The following is a 23,413-nucleotide window of genomic DNA, read 5'->3' on the forward strand; positions in this document are numbered from 1 at the left end:
AGCAAAGTGAAATATGTATATGTTCTCAATTAAAAGGTGGAGAAATACAGTCGATTGTTGGAGAGACTTTTGATTCAAACTGAAGATGGAGTTTACTTGTTACCAGAACTATTCTACGTTCCTCTGGAGAAGGTAAAAAAAGCTGCTCCATATTTTTGGTAAATTACACAGTAGCTACACCATTATTGTTATCGAACTTAATCAGATAAAGGATCAAGTCGTCCGAAACTTCTGAATCTAAATAATCATCTACTCGTTTAGTAAAATGATATTTTTCTAAAATGTCATTTCGATAAAACTTTTGATGAGTTTTTTCTTTAGATTTCGGACGCTTGAAATTTTGTCCGAAATCTTTTTTTGAGACCTCAAAAATTTATTTTTAAACAAATTGGAAAGTATCTCTCAAGAAAGAAATGTCTGGTTACTTTGATTAACCTTGAAAAGAACATTTTAGTAATTTTCATTTTGCATTTGTTGTTTCAGTTGGATGCAGAGCGTGAAGAACCAAGAAGTCAACAACGGTTGTGTGGTGATCATGTACCTCACCTGTGGACACAATCCCTTTTCATCCTTGGCTTGTTATTGAAAGACGTATGTAACTCGTTACGATTCCTTATCTCGTATCTGATACTTTCATCGTAAGGTACTGAATATTAAGGCGGCTCTTACAAAATATGAGTTGCTCGATTTAAACTTCTCTCACAAATTGTCTGATCAGTTTGGGAACAGTTGTAGTTCTCTCGAAATTTTATTTGTTTATAGTTTGACTTTTAATGACTTTCTTTTTAAAGGGTTTTGTTGCTGCAGGCGAATTAGATCCACTGAACCGGCGATACGTCACTGCACCCAAACCAGAACTCGTTGTTCAAGGTAAAGGTGTTTCATTATTTAAGAATTGGATTGCGTGTTTATAACCAAAGCCAGTACTGGTGTCTCTTTCTGTAAAGATGTTCGGTCTTTGTTGTTATTTGTACGTTGTACGAAATCCCTTATCATTATCATAACATCCGTTGAGCTACAATCTGCCCTATTCCCTTCAAAACGCTCCAATTTGGCTCAAATTATTTCCACTCGATCCTTGGGGGTATGTATGACGAGCACCAAAACAAGGCTAAAACTTTGGTGTACAATGAAGGTCATGATATTTGAGAAAAAAGGGAAATTTCCACGAAATCTCATAGCCACAAACGGTTTGGATGCGCTCTAACTTAGGTTGGAAGGGTAGAGTTTTAACTCTTAGTTTCAGCGTTAGAATCTGAGGATCCAAAAGCTCAAGAATGGTCTAGAATATAGCCTGGAAGTTTATAAATCTTTCCCGAATTGAAATATTCGATTAAATTTAACAAATTGCCCAAAAGCGACTTTTTCGCCCGAATTTTAAATTTCTAAAAATTAGGAATTAACCAAAATTGTCAATATATTTTGACCGAGATTGTAGTATAAATATTTATATAACATAGCCCCATCAGCAGAAACAACTAATGAGATTATGCTTTCAGATTAATTACTTGCTTTAGCATGAACACTGACGACCTTCTTTGATTTTTCTAGTGGCACTGATAGCAGAAGATGAGGAAATCAAAGATTTGTTAGCTGAAAAAGGAATCGAATCGCAAACTGTTGAAGAAGTTTCGCCCATCAGAATTTTGCCAGCTAAATGCCTCGTTCGTCTTTACAACAACCTAGGTGACGCTTTTTTCAACTTGTATAGTGAACAGCCTCATTTTACAAATCGATTACTCCTAATTAGGATTTATGAGGAACAAGTCATCACAATGCCAAGCGTGTGTCGAAGTGATTTTTTCATTCTATTGTATTCTATTATAACTGAAATGCGAATATTCTTGCTTTTAAAGGTCAAAATGCAAAGCTGGGTTTAAGTGGAAGGTAAAATAATTCTTTCATGCTTATTTGTGACACAAAATCCTAACGGGAAGGCTACTAAATTATTTTGGCCATATACGAGGGTTCACCTTTCGAATAAAATATCACGTTGTGATCAGACCTCTCACTCAAGAAAAACGAAACATTCCATGAAAAGGAAAGCTTGCGTTTCTAATATTTTAACCCAGTTAGTCTTGAAGCATTGCTTTAGCTTCAAATATCCATACTTTCTTGTAGGCCTAATTCAAGTTTGGGGATATTTGGTATCGGAAGTTTGTACCGTTCAGATGGTCACTTATTAGCATTTACTCCACAAGTAAGATATACGCTTCTTTATTTCATTACTGTGATTTTAATGATAATGGTATTTACATGTTCTACACCTAATTATATTTATCTTCGCATTTTATACACATAATGATATTATTAATAATTTGCGATTAGATATTCATATATTCAAAGACAACTTGTATAAGATAATGATACTAGCTTCAACACAAACGAGATAATTAGTTTTCAATGACATGGTGATGGGTTTGAATGTTTAGTGGATGTTTGCTAGTCAACTTCCACTTGTGGTTCACGAATGAAACAGCCGGGCTACCAATGCCAACCCAAGGACGGTGAGGATTGAGATGGTGATATGAGAGGAAGAGCTGATTCCTCCGTCGAACAAATTTTTCTTCATGTTACACTTTGTTTTGTAACAACAATCTTCGCACGTTCGTGTACTCTCTGCTCCGACCGTCTGCACTGCACAGTTGTTTTTGCAAGCATCAATTGCTGCACAACCACGTGTAACATTTGTTGATTGGCTTGATTCGTTGATATAGACCATTCTTGTGAAGCATGTTCCATTGTTTTGCGCTGTACAATTCGATGTGGTGGTGGCTTCCATATTGTTGTAACATTCAGACACACCGAATACTGAAAAGCATTGAAAGAAAATGTCATTTGACTGTCGTTCTCTTATTGGGAGAAGGCCGGTTTTCATTTAGACTGCAGATTTAACAATCATGTTAGGTAGAAAAACTTGATTTAGAAGAATCGAATTATATTCATCAGATAGTCGGCCTTAGTGAGCTTTGAAAGAAGAAAAGATGTTGCGAGTTATTGTTTATCGATTTGTTTCAAGTTGCTTGAAATTTTAATAGTTTGAAGATGCGACTATACATAATAGCAAACTAACGACAGCAAGCTCCTACCTTCGTGCGTGACAGCCAAAAAAGTTGCAGTGTACAAGAAAAGACGCATTTTGACGCGCTTACGAATTTGAGGTGGCTTGAGTAACACAATCGCTTTTCAGTTCCAACAGAAACTTGAACTAGACAACAACTCTCTCTCTTTTTGTTTTCATTTTTCGCTTTTCTCTTTGACAAGCCTCTTTTGATATGAATTATTCAGCATCAGAATGCGTCAGTTTTCAATGGACAATGTGACAGTCTTTCTTGTGAATAATCTAACATTCATTAATTTATGATCAATACGTGGCATTGTTTATGGTTTTTTTGTGTTGTTTGTAAATTCCTGCTGTTTTTTTATAAGTGTTAAAATATCGCAAGGTTTTTTTAATGTAATCAATTGCATTGCAGCATGCTCAAGGCCCCGTCCTAACGATGTCTTTTTTTGGAAAGTGACTCCGTCGCGTTTCATGATGTGAACCCGCAAACCTGGTCCTCTCCTTAACGCTGATGTTGAATACATGTCCCCCTATTATGGTTTACTTTCTGCACAAATGAAAGTTTGTCATAGAAAGCTGTAAATCAAGTAATAGCTAAAACTGAATATTTTCTTTGGTTCCATTGAGCTGTCTAGGTTTGAAGTTGTAGCATTGAAGTTGAGTAGAATCAAACAAAGAGCCTAATATTTGATATCATCTAAAATATTTTTCTAATCAATTTTAGTCAGAACTTAACACCAAACTAAGGACTGACATCTTTCTTTGTTTTTTTTCTTGTAGTTTTTGGATTACCGTCAATTTTATTTGTGCTTGGACAACGAGCTGGTGATCGACTCTTTCAAAACAGAAATCGAATATCTTCGTTCCAACTGGAAACAACTTGGTCGACCGACATTAACTCTTCCTATTACCCATGCTCTACTAGGTAGATTTTTGCTATTTTGAAAAAATATGCTAGACTTTTCCTCTAACTTTTGAACCGCATACTAAAACCTAAACTTCTTGACATCTCTAAAATTCATTTTAGAAAATTGATTTGTAGAAGTGAATTTAGAATTCCGCCCAAGTCCGCCACAGCGATTGCTTGTTCTGTGGTAACCGCCCAATCTGCAGAAATTGTAAACTCGATAAATGATCAAAATGTCAAAATGATCCTAAATTTTGTACAATGATTCACCATCAGATACACCCCCTTCTCACAGACTCACTGGGACCCCTTCCTACTCGAAAAGTTGACCAAGATATCGTCCCCAGTGGAAAATTATAATCTAATTTTTTGGACCTACCCCGGTGGGGTGGAGGTCCTATAAATTAACCCGTGTTCGTTAGTTAGTTAGTTAGTTTCATTCAATTTTTCTGATTTTTTGCACAAAGGTGCATTACTATAAACCCTCGAATGTGACGGAGCCCGATTTTCGAAAAAAAATTTTTTCCGGCCGGTAGAACCGGAAATGTCCCGAAAAAAGCGGTTTTTTGAGATTTTCTCGAGATTTTATCATTAGTTTTTTGCGATTTTTTGCACATAGATGCACATTAGTACTGCCGAAAAGGTGTCGAAAACCGTTTGCCGAAAAAAAAATTTTTCCGGTCTGTAGAACCGGAAATGTGCCGGAAATCGTCGTTTTTTTCACATTTCCGTCACATTTTTTCAACTTATTTAATTGTTTCTTTACAGAAAAATGTTCTTTATGATGATGCCCAAAATTTAGCATTGTTTGATTTCCAAAAAAATCATCCTTTGAATCCGGAACTCCTTAAAAATCGCCGGAACAGCCGAAAACCGGCATAAAACGGTTTTCCTTCATTTTTTCAACTTATACTCGACAGATTTTCATGATTTTTTGCACAATGATGTAAAATGGCAATGCCCAAAATGTGACAGAGCCCAATTTTCGAAAAAAAAATTTTTCCGGCCGCTAGAACCGGAAATGTCCCGAAAAAAGCGGTTTTTTGAGATTTTGTCAGTTTTAATTTTCTCTGAATGATTGATTAAAGTGTCGATATTATTTTTCTTTCACCGTTAAACATCGATGCGTTTCTTAATTGCTTTCTCCGTTCCAATAGATATATAAATCGAAATTTAAAATTATACATTACTTCCATTAAATTCTAATTATTCGTTTTATAAATAGGTAGGTCCATTAAAGTATTACTTGTTTCCCGCTGAAATAAATACGATGAACAAATCCATCCCCATCGAATTTTTGGTCCGTTATTCTTACTCCCACTGGCTGAAAAAATCTTACTGGGTCTGTGAGAAGGAGAACTGTGAAATGATTTCCATGAAAATACTTGTGTCGCATGCTCAATCTTTCTAGACAGGCTAATGACTACGAACTACTCTTCTACCAGTAAAGTAGAATGAGGGAAGAAACTTTCAGATTGCTTTCGCCATTTATTTCTGAGAGGCACAATTATTTTCCAATTTTTACGTCAAAAGCTTTCACGTCAATTTTTATGTCATGTGGTCTTTTTCTTTCAAGTTGTTCTCTATATAATAGTGGTCGTTGTGGGAAGTTTCGCGGAGATTGCAATTATTGTCCCCTCCCCTGAGGCAACACAAGGGGAAAATAAAGTTAAAGTCGAAGAAATATAGCCGGATGATTTAATTCAAGAAGATGGAATACCATTTTAGTTCGAAAATTTTGGTTGCGATCACAAGATTTGCGAAGAATATTCTTTCCAACAATTTGAGAAAAATAATGCCGTGATTTTCGCTATTTTTCCACCCCACGAAAGTTTGTACCCACCAAAGTTTGTACGTCTAAAGTACATAAAAAAGTTTCTCTATTGCTGAAATTCTCCAGGTGAATAGTTTTAAGAATAAAAGCTATGTACGAGCTGATAATGTCATTATTCTCGTTCATTACGCTGATATTATTATTATTATTATTATTATTATTATTTTGTTTTGCGCCTGCAAACAAATGTGACAAATAGGCCATTCACTTTTTTCGTATTCCTTTTTATCTTGTAGAGGGTTCATTGGATTCGACTGCTGGGAAATTTTTGTTGCAAGTCAACAGTGGATATTTGTATAGTGTCAGGTAACTCATTATCATTATTTGGTCCTCCAATTTCAAACTTTCATTCAAACTGCAAGCTATTTCATTTGTTGAAAAATTGGGAAATGGCCCAAGAAACAGTAAACCCTCCAAAAGGCAGTCAGTCTCAAAATAGTAGACACAAAAAATGGCGACATTTTGATAAGCGGACCCTACTGTCTCATCTCTCCCAACCCTTTAGGTCACCGCTTTTTGAAAGTGAACTGTATTTACAACAACTTTCCCATCTCATTTCTATCATATCTATTTTGTCTGTCGCTCATTTCATTGTATCGTTTGATATCCTCATAGGATCCGAGTTGGTAAATTATCGGAAATGCAAACACGATCCAGTATCAAAAACATTGATTTTGTAGATTCTGAAATTCTAGAAGGTAATCTCATATTTTTTGCGTCCATCAAATTCTGGAAGTCTTTTTGAAGAACTCCGAAGACTTTTTAAAAGTCCCGACTTTTAATTTTAGATTTGATTTCTTTTGCACCTGATCCAACGAAATCCACGAGACCTGGTGATCTCCCTTATTCACAATCAAAACGTGGCAGAGTAAGTATTGCTTGGTAGTATCTTTTATTTGTTTTTGTCGCTTTATTTAACATAGCCTTGTTACATATGGATACATATTTTGAATGCTCTTTTCTTTCACAGCGCAACAGTCACGATCGCCGTTTGAGTGTTCATGGTTCAGTCATTCGAAGTCGTTCCATCAGTCGTGCTGCATCATGGGGTGCCTCCTCCTCTGATGAAGAAAGTATGCTTGCTTTCACAAAAGTGCTTTTTGCGGCTGAGCCATTACCGCAAGATCAGTTATCTTACTGGCGGTAGCTCTTAGCTCTCATGGTAAAGGTTCCGTCATCATTATGACGGTTCCCTAGAACTTGATGGTGTCGTGACGGGGCTCTAAACACTCAATTTAGACGAATTTATCAGGAAATTTGTTCAACTATCGACCATTCGATTGAATCCGGAAAATGAGATTGACCTTCACACGCGACATTAGTATCACTCTCGATTTTCGTTTTTAGATTCAGTGGCGGATTTGGTACGTGGTTTTGTATTGGACGGTATGCGATCACATGACCAAGAAGTTTGTGATGGTGAAATGGAACAAGAGGAGGAGGTGGATATAGAGGTAGTGAGGGAGCAATTGGAAAATTCCACCGATATCAATGAACAAGCCGATATACTACAATTTCTGTATAAAACAAGGTTCGTGGTGATATCATCCGGGTAAATTTTCCGTAACTGGAACCTCTATGGCTCGAATCTCTCTACAACACTTTTAAATGACCATCCTGATATTCTTAATTAACATGATTCCAACAAGTTTACTTTTCCACGGATTATTTCAATTAAAGGGGATTTTTGGACCTACCTGGAGGTCCTATAAATTAACCTTTGTTCGTCCGTCCGTCCGTCCGTCTGTTACCAGCTTTTCTCGAGATTGGCTCATTAGTCGAAAATGCCGGAAATATGCCGGAAAAACCGGTTTTTTGACATTTTCTCGAGATTTCATCATTAGTTTTTTCTGATTTTTTGCTTAAAGATGCGTATTAACAATGCCCAGAACATGGCCAAGTCCGATTTTTGAGATTTTTTCCGGACGAAATATGCCGGAAATCGCCGTTTTTGCAGATTTTCATTGGGCTTTTTCCTAACATTTCTTTGTTTTTTCTCAAAAGAAAAACATCATTGATAGCAATTCCCACCATCAATCATGATTCGATTGTCAATAAAACTGATTTTTTCTCAAAGAAGAAAATATCACGGTAGAGCGCGATGGTTTGATTTTTTTAGAAACCTTATTTATTAAAGCTGTGTATTTTTCTGATAGTGGATTGTTTTTATAAAGAAAAGCGTTTATAATAATTTTTTTTTAGCTTTTTCAATAGGGTTGATAATTTCTCCCAATAGACATGCTTTCATTATATATTTTTCTATTTTGTCCAGTTATGTCTTATGTGTTTCATTGTTTCAATGTTCATTGATTAGTTTTGATAACCAGGTAGGTCCATAAAAGTATCACTTGTTACTTTTTAGAGGATATCATTTTGATGTTGCGTTGAACGGCAATCCTGGTTGCACTGTCGAAAAGCTTCTCAGGGAACTCTATGAAAAGGTCAGCTCTCTTCTTTTTTATTTCGTCTACTTATGCAAATATTCTTTTATCATCATTGAAAGTTAGGTGATCAGAAATATCAAGTGAATTGTTGTGAGGTATTGCCTAATTTGAACCAAATTGAGATTGATATATTCATTAGGTAGTCTTAACGTTTTGAGGGTGATTGAATTTTAGAGTGATTAGAATTCTCCAGGATGTCGTATCTTGGTGTTATAATGACGGCCTTGGTTGATTAGGGCTATGCACTCTTTTTTCTATATTAGCATATGAGACAATCGGGTCGAGGCTAGATATGCTCAGCAAAATCTTATTGTCAGTCTTATTTTATGCTTAGACTTCGATTTGTTGATTTTCTTTGGGTCAAGAAGATTTTGTATTTCTAAGTCGGAACATTGATTCTGCTCGAAGAATGAAAGTTTTAAATGAAATTTGGCGCCCCAGGCGAAAATCTTTGGTCCAAGAAAGCTCAAACAGTTTTAAAAGCAACCCTAAAAAGGTCAGGGTTTTAGATAAGCTGCACAAATGTTTTGCATTTCAGCTTGGAGTTATTTTTTGCCGAATTTGAGCCTAATTGTGCCCCCCTGTTGAGGATATTGGATATTCAGGGGGTTAACGATTTTTGTTCAAAAGTGGATATCCAGGGAGTTAAATATCTACAAGGGAGCGGATATCCAGGGGGTAAAGTGTCTTTTCAAGTAAAAAATACGATATCCAGGGGTAAACATCTTTATAAGAGAGGATATCCAGGGGTCTTTACTAATAAAATAGGATATCCAGGGGGTTTGATACTTCGAAAATCAATATCCCACACAGTGGGGGTAAAATCTTTTTCTGGAAAAGCCCATTGTGGTCTTTATACAGTCGTATACATGATTTCCCGTAGGAAAAGGAAAGCTTTAAAAAAATAGGTCGTTTAATTCTTCAAATGGTTTGGAAGAAGTCGAAAAGAGTAAAATGATTAAAATACTCTTGAAACTCCTGAAAGCCTTCTGAAATGTTTTTTCTTTTTCATTTCAAGGCATGTCATTTAAAGTCGTGGGGATTGATTCGGCACATCTCTGGTATGTTACGGAAACAAGTCGAATACCTTGGTCCAGTAAGATATTTCTGTCGTTATTCTTTTTTTTCTTCTCTTAATTTATTGCATCTATGTAATCCATAGTTGTCTAAGTTTATTGGTTGTGAAACATATTGTTCTTATTGCTTTTTTTGAAATGATTTTCTTTAAGTTTTCCAAACATCCTACTTTCCAAATACATAATACTATGTAATGTTTAACATTTAGAATTGCACAGAGCTGTTAGTTCACCAGAAGCAAATTGGTGTTGGGTTGCCACATCTACAACGTGAAGAAATCATCGATCAGTAAGAATGCTCTACTTTAATTTGTAATGAGAATCATGGAACTATTGTCTCTTCCTATCTAAATGTCCTAACCTCTTTTAGATTTGAGACTTCGATCGACACAAATTGTTGGACCTACCCCGGTGGAGGTCCTATAAATTAACCTGCGTTCGTTCGTTCGTTCGTTCGTTCGTTCGTTCGTTCGTTCGTTCGTTCGTTCGTTCGTTCGTTCGTTCGTTCGTTCGTTCGTTCGTTCGTTCGTTCGTTCGTTCGTTCGTTCGTTCGTTCGTTCGTTCGTTCGTTCGTTCGTTCGTTCGTTCTTTCGTTCGTTCGTTCGTTCGTTCGTTCGTTCGTTCGTTCGTTCGTTACCAACTTTTCTCAGGATTGAATCATAGGAATCTTTTGAGATATATGTTTTTTTTGCTTACGAGGGCTTACTTTTAGAGAGTATGTGAGTTTAGACATTAGCGAGGTTAATCAAGAAGCTATCTATTACGTACGGAATCTATTACGTGAGTTTTTCGCGGGCTAGAGCCCGAATCTCAAGGCTAACTCTGTCCCGTGAAATTTGACCTGTACGTCATAGCTTGGGGAGTGGATCTATTGCGCGAAATTCTCCAATCTCACGTAATAGATATCGATTAGGATATAAGCATGATCCACGGGAAATTTACCTTACGCAGATTGGGCTGAATCGTTTAGGATCAAAAATCACCCGAAAAAAGTTTAAACAGAAAAGAAACTTTGGTAACTTTTTTTGATTTCTGAGAAGTTTGAGCTGAGAAAACTAACAGTAGAAATTTTTAGAATCACATCTGTGGAAACTATGATGCATACAAACAAAGTGAAATGATTTATTGCACAAAAGAAGGTCAAGATGTAAGTGTAATAAAATAATCTTTGCTGACTTTTTTATCAAACCAAAACGAACAGAAGTTTCTTTCTGGTTCTTTTGTTTTTCTTCTCTTTTTTATCTTGCTTTTTATATGCTCTCAAAGTCCAAATACATTCAAAGTAACCATTACAATGAACAGCATGTAACCATATTTCTTTTTCATGTTTTTCAGTGTTTCTTTGGTGCCACCATCAAGTGCGAAGAAGCCAAAGTTATAATGTCAAATGTCACCCACCCAAAGCAACAAACACGAAAAAGACTGCTCTGCCGCCAAGCTCAAATAAATTTACCCTTCCACCCGAAGCATAACAGAAGAAATCTTTATTTATTGTTCCAATTTCAACTGCTACAACTAAGCAACGAGATTCAATTTCTGCTCATATTGTACGTACAAATCAGCCTGAGTAAGAACCTGATGTCACACAACCGCTGAACTTCAAACCGCTCTTGAAAATTATATAAAGCTCTATCTTCTGGACAACCGCTACTGCTTTAAGTTCTCAATCCTTTACTGAAAAATGTTTATTGACTGGTCATCCTTCAACTTCTTCGACATTATAATGTTATAACGTTCCAGAAAGTTTGGTTGATTCTAAAGAGACATCTCCCTTCCTAAAAAGGCGATATCGATACCTTGGAATGTAAAGAAGCAGAAGAAGGAACACCTGCCGGATATGAAACTCGAGACCTGGTTTGCACACTTTTTTATAAGAGTGTTTTTATTGGTAATGCTAATGGTGAAGCATTCATATAGAAATGCAGCTAAATAAGGATGACAGACCGTACACTATGCTCTTACAGATTATTGTTTTGTTTATAAATAAAGCAGTAATTTTTGATTGGTACCTATGTAAACTAGGAATGAAATTATGAAATTATATATTTCTATTGCAATGTTAAGATGCTTGTTTTAATTTCTGTGAAAACATTTGTCTTGGGATTAAGATTGAAAGTAAGGGGATTTTATATACCAAACCACCAACAAGAAAGCTGGAAAAGAAAGAAAGAAAAATAAAATTTTATAAGTTGGGGCCGAAAGTGAGATACGGAAAAATAAACATTACGTCATATGTCATAGATCGCCTTTTTGCTTAACCACTTTTTTTTCTATGCCGTGAAGCTTTAGGAATCAGGCTAAAACGCCTCGGATCCAGTCTAAAAGCTCACGTAATAGATTCCGTACGTAATAGATAGCTTCTTGCTTAACCTCGCTATTGCGTATGTTTGTATAGAACACTGGCCAAATTCGATATTTTTTTATAAGCACATTATCAATTACTTAGGTATTAGCTTTTCTCGAGATTGGCTCTTTCATTCTTTATGATTTTTTGCACAAAGATGCATAACTTTAAGCCCTCAAATGTGACAGAGCCCGATTTTTGAAAAAAAATGTTTTTGGGCAAATTTGGGCCAAAAACGGCTAAAAAAGGGTTTTTTGGACTTTGTGAAATATTGGATCATTGTTTTTTTCTGATTTTTTACATGAAAGTAGGTAAAAGATGACTCAAGCAGATTTTTGTGAAAAAAGAATTTTGTTGGCTCAAAAAACGCATGTTTATTTATAAGAATCACTATTAATAAGCATACATCAATGTTTTTAGCCAAATTAGTCAACTTTTTAATGAGATGGATGTTTTTTTTTGCTCACGAAGTCTTGAATATGAAAGATTATTTTAAGAGCATGAAATTTTGGTTTCTAAACGTTTTTTTTATAAGATCGTCACTATTTGTGTTCGGAATGATTGTTTAACGGTCATGCTCACGTAGATATCAATTATATTTGTCAAATGCATAACCAGGTAGGTCCATAAAAGTATCACTTGTTATTTAAAAAATTGCTTAACCATTTCAGTTTTATTATTTTCTAGACCGTTACCACCGCGTGCTTTGAAAAAGTTGATTTACAGTTCATGTGGATGTGATAGCAGCTCCGCCGTGTTGACCCAAGTATGTCCATTTTTTAGTTATCATTGTGTTAAAAATGATAAAATATTGATATCTACTTGGAACATGCTAGGAAAGCTTTTTAAACAAATGTATATTTGCCACTGGATCAGCTGGTGCGTGAATAATATGCTCTCCAATTCATTTTTTGTTCCACTTTCGTTAACTCTCTTAGGAACTATTGACTTATTTGGCGATGTTCGTGAAAACACACCCTGCTTTATTCGACGGAATGTTGCAGATACGGATAGGTTTGATCATGGAAGTGATGGCAGCTGAGTACGCACGAACAACTGGTCTGACAGGTAACTTGCATGCTCGTCCATCCACGTTAGTTTGCCACCTAAATCTTACTTCTGAGACAAGAAGCTTTTTGTGTCACTACAAAATGATAAGTGAATCAATATCATTGTAGACAATGTTATCGTTCGTTACAGGGATAGTAAAGGCGGGAAAATATAGATGTGCAGAGTTTGCAGTTGTTATGGCGGTACAGTGGAACCTCAAATTAGCGGACACCATCGGGGAATAGGTTTAGTGTCCGCTAATTAGAAATGGGAAAAATCGTCGGGAGAGTTTCGAAGAAACGACTGGCTGTAAACTCTTTTCGGAAAAAAACTCGTTTGCGAATTTTCTTCAGCTTTGGGCTTTTTTCTTACATAGTGATTTGTTTTGGACTATAGCATAATCTGTTTGTGTAGCAGAAAACTTTTTTAACGAATATCGTCATACTATGGGACCTGGTATCTTTTGGGTGTTGAGTGTACCGCGTAAGCTCCTCATCAAGGATAGTGAAGTGATTTCCTTTGATGCTGAGCTCATTGCAGTATGTAAATCCCATATGGTGCTTCGGGATCCTATATGTATTCTCTGAAAATATCATTGTTTTAGGGGAGGAAGCAGCCGACCAACTGATGAGTTTGACACCTTTCCAAATGAAATCATTGCTGTATTATATTCTGACTGGAAAAGAATTCGGTGTTAAAATGGGTAAGAGTGTTTCTGGTTGTCAAATTCTTTCTCCGACATAAATACTTCGAATCAGAGTAGCTCTTGTTTGTTGATTTTAAATTATTGATATTTTTCATCATGGAAATCGATAAATAAATTCTTTGGGTTTCAGACTTGAACAAGTCGGTGGTGATCGACACAGGAGAATCATCTCATTCCGGACTTGCTATGTTCCGAACTGCTGTCAAGGTAGCTCTTCGCTTTTTTTTTTACATACACAAGATGTTATGTCTTGTCAAGTAAAACCCATTTTATCCGTCTATTTGAGAGTTTAGAACATGTAACGTAGTCAGGAAGATCGCGTCATCTTTTTAATCTGGGCCCACTGGCTTTTTTGATGTTTTGCGTAGAGTCATGAAGCTTGCTCTTAAAACTCGATGCTTTACCTTCAAACCTGATTCAAAAGTGATAACGATTTTAGGACAATGCCTCGTCACAATCACCCCCATAGAGCTATCTTCCTTTTCATAGCCATAGTAAAGTCATTGATTTTTTCCAGAGGATCAGTCAAATTTTGCGCATGAAGAAGAACGAGGTGGGAGGTGGAGACAACGAAAACATGCATCCACGAAAGATCGGGCAGTGGCTGCGAAGGCGTTGTTTGGATGGTGCGTTGAACCGCGTGCCTAGTAATTTCTACGTCAAAATATGGCACGTTCTGACACGATGCCACGGTCTATCAGTTGATGGGAATTTCTTTCTAGAGCACAGGCTCACACAAGAAGTAAGTATAAAACTAGTGAAAGAAGAAACTACCTTTTTCAAGGGCTCAATACAATGTTGGATTAAGCTTGCAGCAGACAGCACGGCTTTTCCTAGGCCATGATAACATCAGTGGGTCGGTACTCTTAGGTGCCAAATAAACGGAGGGGGTTTGAATAAACTGGAAAAAATTTTCAAATCAAATAACCGGGGGGGACCTAATTACTGGGGGGGCTAATTACCGGGGGGGTGGAAAATAGACTTTTAAAAACCCTAAAAAGGGTCAAAATAGACTAAATTTAGGCTTTTTAGAGTAAAACAAGAAACTTTCCTTTTGGGAGCTGGGAATTTTTTCAAAAATTAATAAACGGGGGGGGGGGGGTCCTAATAACGTCTGGGGGGGTTGGAAAAAAAATCGAAAAATTAACAAGCGGAGGGGGCCGTTTATTTGGCACCTAAGAGTAGCTTGACTGCCATAGAATAGGATTTCTCGTTTAATAATTTTGTCCCAAGAGATTAGTCATTTTCTATTGAAATGCACATTTCGCTTTGTACACTTTAGAATACATCAGGGGAGATGAAGTTCGCATTACGCGTAGAGAACGAGCTGAACAAGATTGTGTATCCTGAGTATCGACAACTTGTGGTGGAAGTCCTGATGGTGCTCTATGTGTTCATGGAACGTGATATTCATTTGAATGTAGATAAGATGATACCGTTGAACACTTTCGTTTCGAAAGCCAACAAGTTGTTCTTGAACGAGCAGGTAGGTACATGTCGCTTTTCTTTTCCTTTACATAATCGGCCCTCCAGCACCTTTTCATTACTTTATATTTGTTTTTGAAACCTAAGAATTGATTTTGGCCAGAGTTTGTTTTGGTAATACTAAGGCCATTACTTAGGACCCGTAACAACAATTTTAAAGTAGATTTTTCTGGTTAATTTAGAGATTTTTTTGAGTTTGGGGATTCGTGAATTAGCCCGGTAGATCCCTCCGGCGTTACAGACAAATCTCAAAGGAAAAAAATACGTGAAGAGGAACAAGATAACTGGTTCTAGATAAACTACTTGAAATGTAAAGTGTCCGCTTTAAGGCAGATTTAAGTTTTTTTTGACTAATTTGAGTGGAATGAAAGATTATCCAGAATAAATTGTAGGAATTTGTATATATAGTTCAACTCACCCTAAATCGTTTGTATCTTTCAGCGTGAAGGTTTCGGCGATGCTACCCTTTGTTGCGCTTCAAGGGAAGAAACGAACACGACAACACCGTGCAACGCAAGTAATAACATCTGTCGATACTTTTACGACAGTGCACCCAGTGGTACTTATGGAACTATGACATATTTCACCAAAGTTGTCTTACAGTATCTTTATAAAGACCGAGAGCATTCAAATGACATATTCATATGATGCGATAGAATAAAAATGATTTTTTTTTTATATTCAAAAGAAATGATACGACTGTTTGGCCCAATTTAAGTATCTCAAGGGAACCAGTTTAAAATATCGTTTAAAATTAAGCTTTTTCGTAATTTTACAAACTCAGAATGTTGGCCGTCAAAATTGGTTTCTTGAATCAAGGAACTTGCTTTAATCTGAGTTCTCTTTAATAATTAATTAGCGCTTGAGAAAATGTGTCAAATCATGCTCGCCGAATTGATGCGTACTTAAAATTTTATATCTTTCTATACTTATGTTTGTTATAGAATTTGTATATTTTTGTATATCCGAGAAATGAAATGAGAATTTAAGATAAAAAATAACGGAAATTCATGCGTTCCAAGAGAATCAAAATTCACGTAAAGGTTTTTTTTAAATTCCGTTAATAATGCAAAAAAAATAGCCCTGGTCCCTCCTTGCAAAAAGATCATGTGAACTAGGGATTTCACTCACATTCGCCTAAAGTCCGTCTCAAAAATGTGTGGACTCTTTTTAACCATAGAAGTATTTTTAAAGTTCGGGCGAAAAAGTCGCTTTTCGGCAAATTGATAAATTTATTCGAATATTTCAATTCGGGAGGGGTTTATAGACTTCCAGGCTATATTCTGAGCCCTATTGGACCATTCTTGGACTTTTAGTTCCTCTGATTCTAGGGTCCTAATTCTTAAGCTTAGCGTTAAAATTCTACCCATCCAACCTAATTTAGAGCGCTTCCTAATCGTTTGTGGTTGTAAGATTTCGTGGGAATTTCCTTTTTTTCTCAAATATTATGACTTTGATTGTATGTTAAAAAGTTATACATCATTGGAAAGAAATTCTCTAGGGGAATTATCTAAAAATAGAAGGTGAAAAAATTAAATGGGACAGACTTCAGTTATCGGGGAACGGAAAATTTCAAATTTTGATGAATTGGGGTCTGAAGGCTATTTATCGTAAACAATATTGTTGAAAAAAAATTGAAAAATCGAAAAAATATCTGGAAGTATATAGAAAGTAGCTGGAGAATCAGTGGCGTATCCTCTGGGAGGAGCGGTCGCCCCCTAAATTTTGCGTCTAAGTTCTCCCAATAGAATGTGAAGGGGTATGTAGTTTTTGTGACCTTCTTTTGGCTACTTTTGACCTTTTTAAGGCTCCTTTAATCTGTTTGACACTTCTTAGACCAAAATGTTTGCACTTTTTGTGATCTTATTCTCGCTTACTTTGACCTTCCAATGCCTCTTTTTACTGGCTATTTGAGATTGCTTTGAGCAAGAATTTACGCCCGCGGCAAATAATAAAAGTTCCCCTAAGAAATGTCAAAATTTGTCCAATCTCAAAGAAAAAAGATTGGTTTTATATATTTGCTTTATTTTCAAGTGATCTGATCTTTAAAACTTCCTAAAACGTGCACTGTTTTTCACTGCAAGGCGTATAAGCAGAGAATAAACTTGTTTGAGAAACTAAGAATTTATTTAATTAGAAAGAAACTGATTGTTTTTTCAACAACCATTCATGCGTATCTGAAACAGTTCGTTCGGAAAACTGATTTTTTTCAAAACACAAGTTCGTAGTTCTGTTTGTGAGTTTTTGTAAAACAAGAGAAACAGATTTTTACTTTTACTCCCACAAAAGGATTAGAGGACGCGACTAGTAGATTACAAAGATAAGAGGTAAGTCATACTCGTTCTTCTTATTGAATTCATTCGTTGCGAGGCTGTAAAAAACTTGAGGATACCGACAAAAAGAAGCCCACTATTGTGAATCGGTCTGAGTTGGGAAATGCCTAAAACCTTAGCCCAATTTTCAATTTCTGTTTGAAAGGGCGGGGGTAGAGAATTCAATTGGGCGGACTTCTGTCTATAGTCTACCACACAGAAAAGTTATTTTTTATTTTAGGAAATCTGTATCGGTAAGCCTATACTTTCCTTCCGTAGGTATAATAATCTCAGGAGATTTATTCGACTACCAGGAAAGATGCGAACTCATTACCTACACATAACGGATTTGAGCAAGGCAGACGGACACCAGTGCGCATTGAGGAGGTTTTCTCATCAATCACTTCATCCCAACAAAATCTCTAGCATCCCTGGATTGAATCCCGAGTCAAATCTAGAGAGTGAAGCAAAAAAACAGCCAACTATATCCTCCTCTGCGTTCGTTCTACGAAATGGATACAAAAAAGTTCAAATAGTGCAACCGGGTAGCGAGAAAGATGAAATCCCATTGGTGGATCAAATTATCAACAACCGCCATTCACAAAACAACATGAGACCTGATATTCTACCTGTCGATGAAAAAACAAAACTTTATTTTGCGTATAATCGCAAGAATGGTACAATATCGAAAGTCATTGCTACCGCACCCAGACACGCGAAGATTTTTGCTAAAAAGTGAAATAATTTAATTGTGGTAATGTAGTGAATATTTACTTGGATGAGTTATTTTTTATAGATAAAGCTGTGCTCAAAGAAATCTAGGTTGCTAAGACTAAAAAAAATCCCAAAACTCAACAATGCAAAAACCAGAAAATTTGAAAAAATCCCATAAATAAGGACTTCAGGCTGCTTCACGAGTAATCTCCCCCTCGGGTCATATGTTTCGAAATGGACGCGTGTATTCCGTTGAATGATATACTGTAGCTCACTTATGTTTAGAATCTAGAAGTATAGAAATATTCTGTCAATTGTTAAATAGCTAATTTTACCTATTCTAAAGGTACAAGAAATATATAAAAATGTAAACGAATATGTTTAGAAAAGCGTCAAAGAAAGTGAATTTAAACTTTGATTAAATTTTGCATCCTTTTGTTATTTCGAGACAACACTTTTATCTGAATTGCCGATTAAAGATTAAAGGTAAGTCCATTCGATTTACTCCAACGAATTATATACCGTAGAATAGAAAAATTAGAGCACTTTCATTTTTTAATAAATATGAAAAATAAAGAAATCTTTTCATCCTTTGAAACAGAGGTATTACTCTAGGGGCTGAGTTAGGTCTCGTATGCGCATCGGCGTATAGTCATTTTTTCTTTTGATCATGAAAGTATAGTCCTTGAAGAGTCAGAAAACGTGTGTGGCGTTATTTGGATAAGGCACAAATTTCCATAATGGCGGATTTTAGATTTCCAACCCTTTTTAGCCCTCTTGCTTGAAAAAATATTTTTTTTAACTTTAAACATAGACATATTATATACCAATCGATCACAAATTCTATGCTGATTAAGAAAAAGGTCAGAATCATGGTCTGAAAATTTCGTTATCTGGAAATATGAAGTACTTTCGATTTCGATTTTTTGAAATGACTTCTTTTGGTTCCAGATTTGCGTGGCTGTAACATTTGATTGGCTTACTTAATTTACTTGAAATTTTCGGATGGTCTTGCCTACCGTTCAAATAATAAAATCCAGGAAAAGTTTTTTTTCTACATGAATTTCGAAATCCATAATGACGGATTCAAAATTTTCTTTCGTCACATGGGCTCTTAGGCTCTGCTAGCCTAAGAAAAATATCTTTTGAGCTTAAAACCCTGTATATTATATACCAATCGATCAGAAATTTTATGCTGATTAAGAAAAAGGTGAGAACCATGGTCTGAAAATTTCGTTATCAAGAGATACGAAGTACTTACGTTTTCTAAGTTTTGAAAACGAAAGTACTTCGTAGCTCGAGATAGCAAAATTTTCAGACCATGGTTCTGACCTTTTTCTTAATCAGCATAGAATTTGTGATCAAGTGGTATATAATATGTCTATGTTTAAAGTTAAAAAAAATATTTTTTCAAGCAAGAGGGCTAAAAAGGGTTGGAAATCTAAAATCCGCCATTATGGAAATTTGTGCCTGATCCAAATAACGCCACACACGTTTTCTGACTCTTCAAGGACTATACTTTCATGATCAAAAGAAAAAATGACTATACGCCGATGCGCATACGAGACCTAACTCAGCCCCTAGAGTATATCGAAACTTGTAAAGAAATACAAAAGTTATCAAATCACCTGATTTCCTATTAATACCGTATACTTAAACCTTAAAAACGGTGTGAATCAAAAAATATATCTAACATCTATCCAAGTTATAAAGTGAAATATAACAACATTATAATACTTAAAATTCAAATCATCTTCCCATCGTCCTGTTTATGCGAATATACGTTCCAAGTTTCATCTCCATCGCGCACAGTCACAACAAGGTCTGTGCCACAAATAAAAGATAGAAATCACATGGAATTAATTACTAACAACGATCTCTATTAAAAAGCATTTTTTGCATTATCTAAGATTGTAAGGAGTTTTTCTGACATCGAGTTTCTGCATGTATGCATACCACATTGAAAATCAAAACAACGTCACTTTTGAGAGGGGAGGTATCATTGTTGCAATAATCGAAAAGAGTGTTTGTAATGTTTATTATATGTTTGTAAAGAAAATTTCGACGTCACTTTTTATTTTCTTTGGGGAAATCATCTCTCGCTTCTTCTAGTTTATAAGATTGATAACGTTCCATTGCACTCGAGTGAGTACTTGTAAACATAACTTGTACGAGTAATGAAGAAGTTTCTGTCCAAGTCGTTTGATGACAACTACCAACGCAACGTATTCGGGTACCAGATGAAGTGGTCTACCAAACACAAACCCAGGACGAACCAAAGTCTACCTTTCACCACGGGTAAGAACAATCTTTTTCAAACAACCGCGACGCAAAATGGTTTGGAAATATCAACGTTTTTTGGACCTTCTGACAATTTCCCAACCGTCTTCATCATATTCTTTTTGTTTGGAGTTTTGCCCTCTATCTCCATTGCTGCTGCTGCTGGCACCTGTACCCCCTTCATCCATGTCTTAAAGAAAAGTAGAAAACCCATAATCAAATAAAAGAAGAGACATCAAAACACAATATGAATAAGATGAACAAAATAGAAATCCAAAAAGACCTCTTTCAATTTAACACCTCTTCATTTTAACCTTGAAGTGGAGAACTTAATCCAATTTTCACTACACGAAGTTAAAAAAACCTTATTTATTATACAACGCATATATCAGGGAGAGATATTGTTCGAGTTGTAGCATTATCTTTAAGACCATCAATTACGTTGTTGGGCTAACAAGAAACATAAAGCTTTGATGTGATGATAAAATAAATCTTATTATGAGCAGTGAAGCAATTACACTTCACATATAATGGTTAAAAAAGATTTAAGAGATTACTAGTTAAGTTGTCATTTGAAAATAGATTAATTGCACTCTCAAATGCTACGTCTGTATTACAAGATATTGTTGTGTATCAATTATTTGAAAACATGTTAACTTGGTTTTATCAAAGTAATTGCTGATGTGAGAAAATCGAAAGCGGTTTGCCAAACAGATTTTTATTTGATAAGAATGCTACCAAGGAAGAGAACTTTTGTCATTTCAAGAAAGGGTATGATCTAATGATTGCCTTGCAGCTTTGTTTAATTTACGCTAGTCGCTTTTTTTTTGCAAAATCTTTTCTTTAAAAAACTCATTTTCGATTGTTTTAAAAAGTAAGTTTCTCAAGAGCGTAGGAAGCGAACACAAGCAAGATTTACAAAATCTTTCGAAATAAACAGCATATGATTTGTTTATGTTATGATAGAAAGTTTTTCCTCCTACTCTTCTTAGAGGGAAGACGAATCAAGAATTCGCTGGCGAATGGCAAAGATGTGATTGATCTAGGTAAACAATCTCTATTCATTACTCACCTACATCCATTGTGAAAGAATTGACATTCGTCTGAAACAAAACAAGATCAATAGTAGTAAATATCTGGATAATGTTTTAAAAATGGCATCTGGAGAAAACAACCAAAAGATTTATTACACATACAAATATGTAATAAATGACTGAATTTTTAAAGATATTTTGTCAAGTGGATTTACAAGGCTGTCAATCCGTATCCCAACTGGTATAAGAATTCTAAACGAATTGGTGTAAAAAAAAGTGTAGAAAGATGAAGTATTTTTTAAAATCGAGACTGCTTTCAATTGTTCTCAATTCTTATTCATTCATCAATTCTAATCGTGAATAAGTGTGGGTTCATTACCTTTTTGTCATCGTCATCGTCCTCACTACTTTCACTTTCGTTTTCTTCCTTTTGTTGTTTTGATTCAACTTTGGGTTGAGTTGCTTGCATCTTTTGCACTTCAGCAGCTACCACAGCAACATTACCTTTCTTGCACAAGTCGTAATATCCACATAACTTAGTGCAAACCTTGAATGGATATAAAATTCATTTAGAAGGTTTCCAGAAAAAAAAATAAAAAGATATCAACAAAGATGTCAATTTGGAAATTTACAGGCTTTGTTTTATTAAGGTGAAAAAAATACCTTAAAAGAAGAAATTTTGGCGGAAAGAAAATTTGGCGGATTTGGCGGATTTGGCCAGAATCCGCCAAATTAAGTTCCCACCAAAGTTTTTTTTTTCGGCCATCCGCCAAATTAAATTCCCGCCAAATTAAACTTTTTGAAAATGTGATCTCTTTTAAGGTGTGTCTGCATTTTTTTGCTGTTTTTACGCCATTTTAAGGATAAATTTTTCAGCAAACGCCAAATTAAATTCCCGCCAAATTTAGTTTTTTCGTCCATCTGCCAAATTAAATTCCCTCTAAAAAACTTTTTCGGCCATCCGCCAAATTAAATTCCCGCCAAAATTTTCTTCCTTTAAGGTAGAAATTCAAAAAGACAAATATCCGTTGCAACTCAAGGTTTACAATGGTAATCACTTTGTGAGGCAACTTACTTCGATTAACGAGCCATCTTCAACAATTGTGTCGAATTCATTGTAAAGCGCTTCACTGACAAAATCTTCTAATTCATCTGGATAAACCAAATCTAAATAAAACAAAACAAAAGTTCCATCATAATTAAAAGCACGACCAGTTTTATTATAGCGTGGACACAGGTTTTTCCTAGCAATTCTTTTTCCACCCAAGTCAAAAAACTTAGTTTCACACAGCATATAATAACTACAAGACTTTTAAATTATTCTTTGGGATTCAGCCCAAGGTGTATTTAAAAAAATTCACCACAACATCAGATATCCCTGCTGGTCTCAAGCTCAAACTTAAATCAGGTGCCAGCAACCCCTTGACCTTTCAGCCTGTTTAGGTTAAGGGGCAAGCAATCTTCATCAGACAAACTATGACTAATGGAGAATTAACTAAAAGGAACAAAACAGATCACCAACAGAACACTCTCTTTTTAGAAGATTTCTGCACATTTTTGTTTTATTTAGAAGACCACTTCAAATTCAAACAACCACTTATGCTTTTTCGAATGAAATTAGATTTGGTAAATATAGTGTGGTCGTGTTACAAAAATACAGGCTGTTTGTAGGAAAAAAATAAGATCTAGCTGAAATCTCCAGACCTTCTCTATAGGATGCTTATACCTCAGGAAAAATTCCTTTAAAATCCCACTGGTGGAACATCCCTTTTTTGGGACATTTCTATTTTCCCCAGGCAAAATCCTAAGGGCGAAATTTTTTGAAAATTTCAAATTCATTTCCAGACAATATCATGTATACCATTCGAAAGCTCTCGAAAAACTATATAGAAGACTTTTAAACGGTTATAGCTGATTTCCTTACCCAACTCGAGATATTTCATGCACAAGTTCCACTTTTCGCCACACTTTGGTCAAAATTGACCATAAATAGCATCTTCTGAGTGAATTATCTTGAGTTAGGTAATGAAATCGACTATATCCGTTTAAAAGTCTTCTATATAGTTTTTCGAGAGCTTTCGAATGGTGTACTTGATAATGTCTGAAAATGAGTTTGAAATCTTCAAAAAATTTCGCTCTTAGGGTTTTGCCTGGGGAAAAAAG

General features: G+C 35.6%; 2 protein-coding genes and 2 long non-coding RNA genes across 4 annotated transcripts in view; 2 read left to right on the forward strand and 2 right to left on the reverse strand.

Annotated features, from left to right (window-relative positions):
- LOC136819572 (phosphorylase b kinase regulatory subunit alpha, liver isoform-like) overlaps positions 1–15,917 on the forward strand; it is a 36,415-nt gene extending 20,498 nt beyond the window's left edge. Inside the window, exons 13-34 of the mRNA XM_067075809.1 lie at positions 37–132; positions 484–591; positions 792–870; positions 1,552–1,686; positions 1,857–1,887; positions 2,122–2,200; positions 3,845–3,989; positions 6,042–6,111; positions 6,421–6,503; positions 6,594–6,673; positions 6,776–6,878; positions 7,153–7,336; positions 8,168–8,246; positions 9,268–9,345; positions 9,535–9,614; positions 12,357–12,435; positions 12,608–12,737; positions 13,324–13,422; positions 13,556–13,632; positions 13,943–14,167; positions 14,708–14,911; positions 15,352–15,917. Coding sequence (XP_066931910.1) covers positions 37–132; positions 484–591; positions 792–870; positions 1,552–1,686; positions 1,857–1,887; positions 2,122–2,200; positions 3,845–3,989; positions 6,042–6,111; positions 6,421–6,503; positions 6,594–6,673; positions 6,776–6,878; positions 7,153–7,336; positions 8,168–8,246; positions 9,268–9,345; positions 9,535–9,614; positions 12,357–12,435; positions 12,608–12,737; positions 13,324–13,422; positions 13,556–13,632; positions 13,943–14,167; positions 14,708–14,911; positions 15,352–15,558 — 2,451 coding nt within the window. The 3' untranslated portion in view covers positions 15,559–15,917. The remainder of the gene's footprint in view (positions 1–36; positions 133–483; positions 592–791; positions 871–1,551; positions 1,687–1,856; positions 1,888–2,121; positions 2,201–3,844; positions 3,990–6,041; positions 6,112–6,420; positions 6,504–6,593; positions 6,674–6,775; positions 6,879–7,152; positions 7,337–8,167; positions 8,247–9,267; positions 9,346–9,534; positions 9,615–12,356; positions 12,436–12,607; positions 12,738–13,323; positions 13,423–13,555; positions 13,633–13,942; positions 14,168–14,707; positions 14,912–15,351) is intronic.
- Positions 2,202–3,226, reverse strand: LOC136819577 (uncharacterized). Its single transcript, XR_010848451.1, has 2 exons — positions 3,090–3,226; positions 2,202–2,811 (listed from the first exon to the last, which is right to left on the reverse strand). It is a non-coding gene; the product is annotated as an uncharacterized lncRNA (long non-coding RNA).
- Positions 15,918–17,095: 1,178 nt separating the features above from the next.
- LOC136819578 (uncharacterized) lies at positions 17,096–18,359 on the forward strand. The gene is made up of 2 exons (XR_010848452.1): positions 17,096–17,237; positions 17,502–18,359. It is a non-coding gene; the product is annotated as an uncharacterized lncRNA (long non-coding RNA).
- A 1,193-nt stretch (positions 18,360–19,552) lies between these two features.
- LOC136819563 (pre-rRNA-processing protein TSR2 homolog) lies at positions 19,553–22,417 on the reverse strand (the record flags this gene model as incomplete). Its single annotated transcript, XM_067075798.1, has 4 exons — positions 19,553–20,406; positions 21,289–21,319; positions 21,630–21,797; positions 22,326–22,417. Coding segments are annotated over 4 exons (413 nt in total), but the record flags the coding sequence as incomplete, so codon positions are not given.
- Positions 22,418–23,413: the final 996 nt, after the last annotated feature.

This window comes from Clytia hemisphaerica, unplaced genomic scaffold (assembly GCF_902728285.1).
Source record: "Clytia hemisphaerica strain Z4C2 unplaced genomic scaffold, Clytia hemisphaerica genome assembly, whole genome shotgun sequence".
Taxonomy (NCBI): domain Eukaryota; kingdom Metazoa; phylum Cnidaria; class Hydrozoa; order Leptothecata; family Clytiidae; genus Clytia; species Clytia hemisphaerica.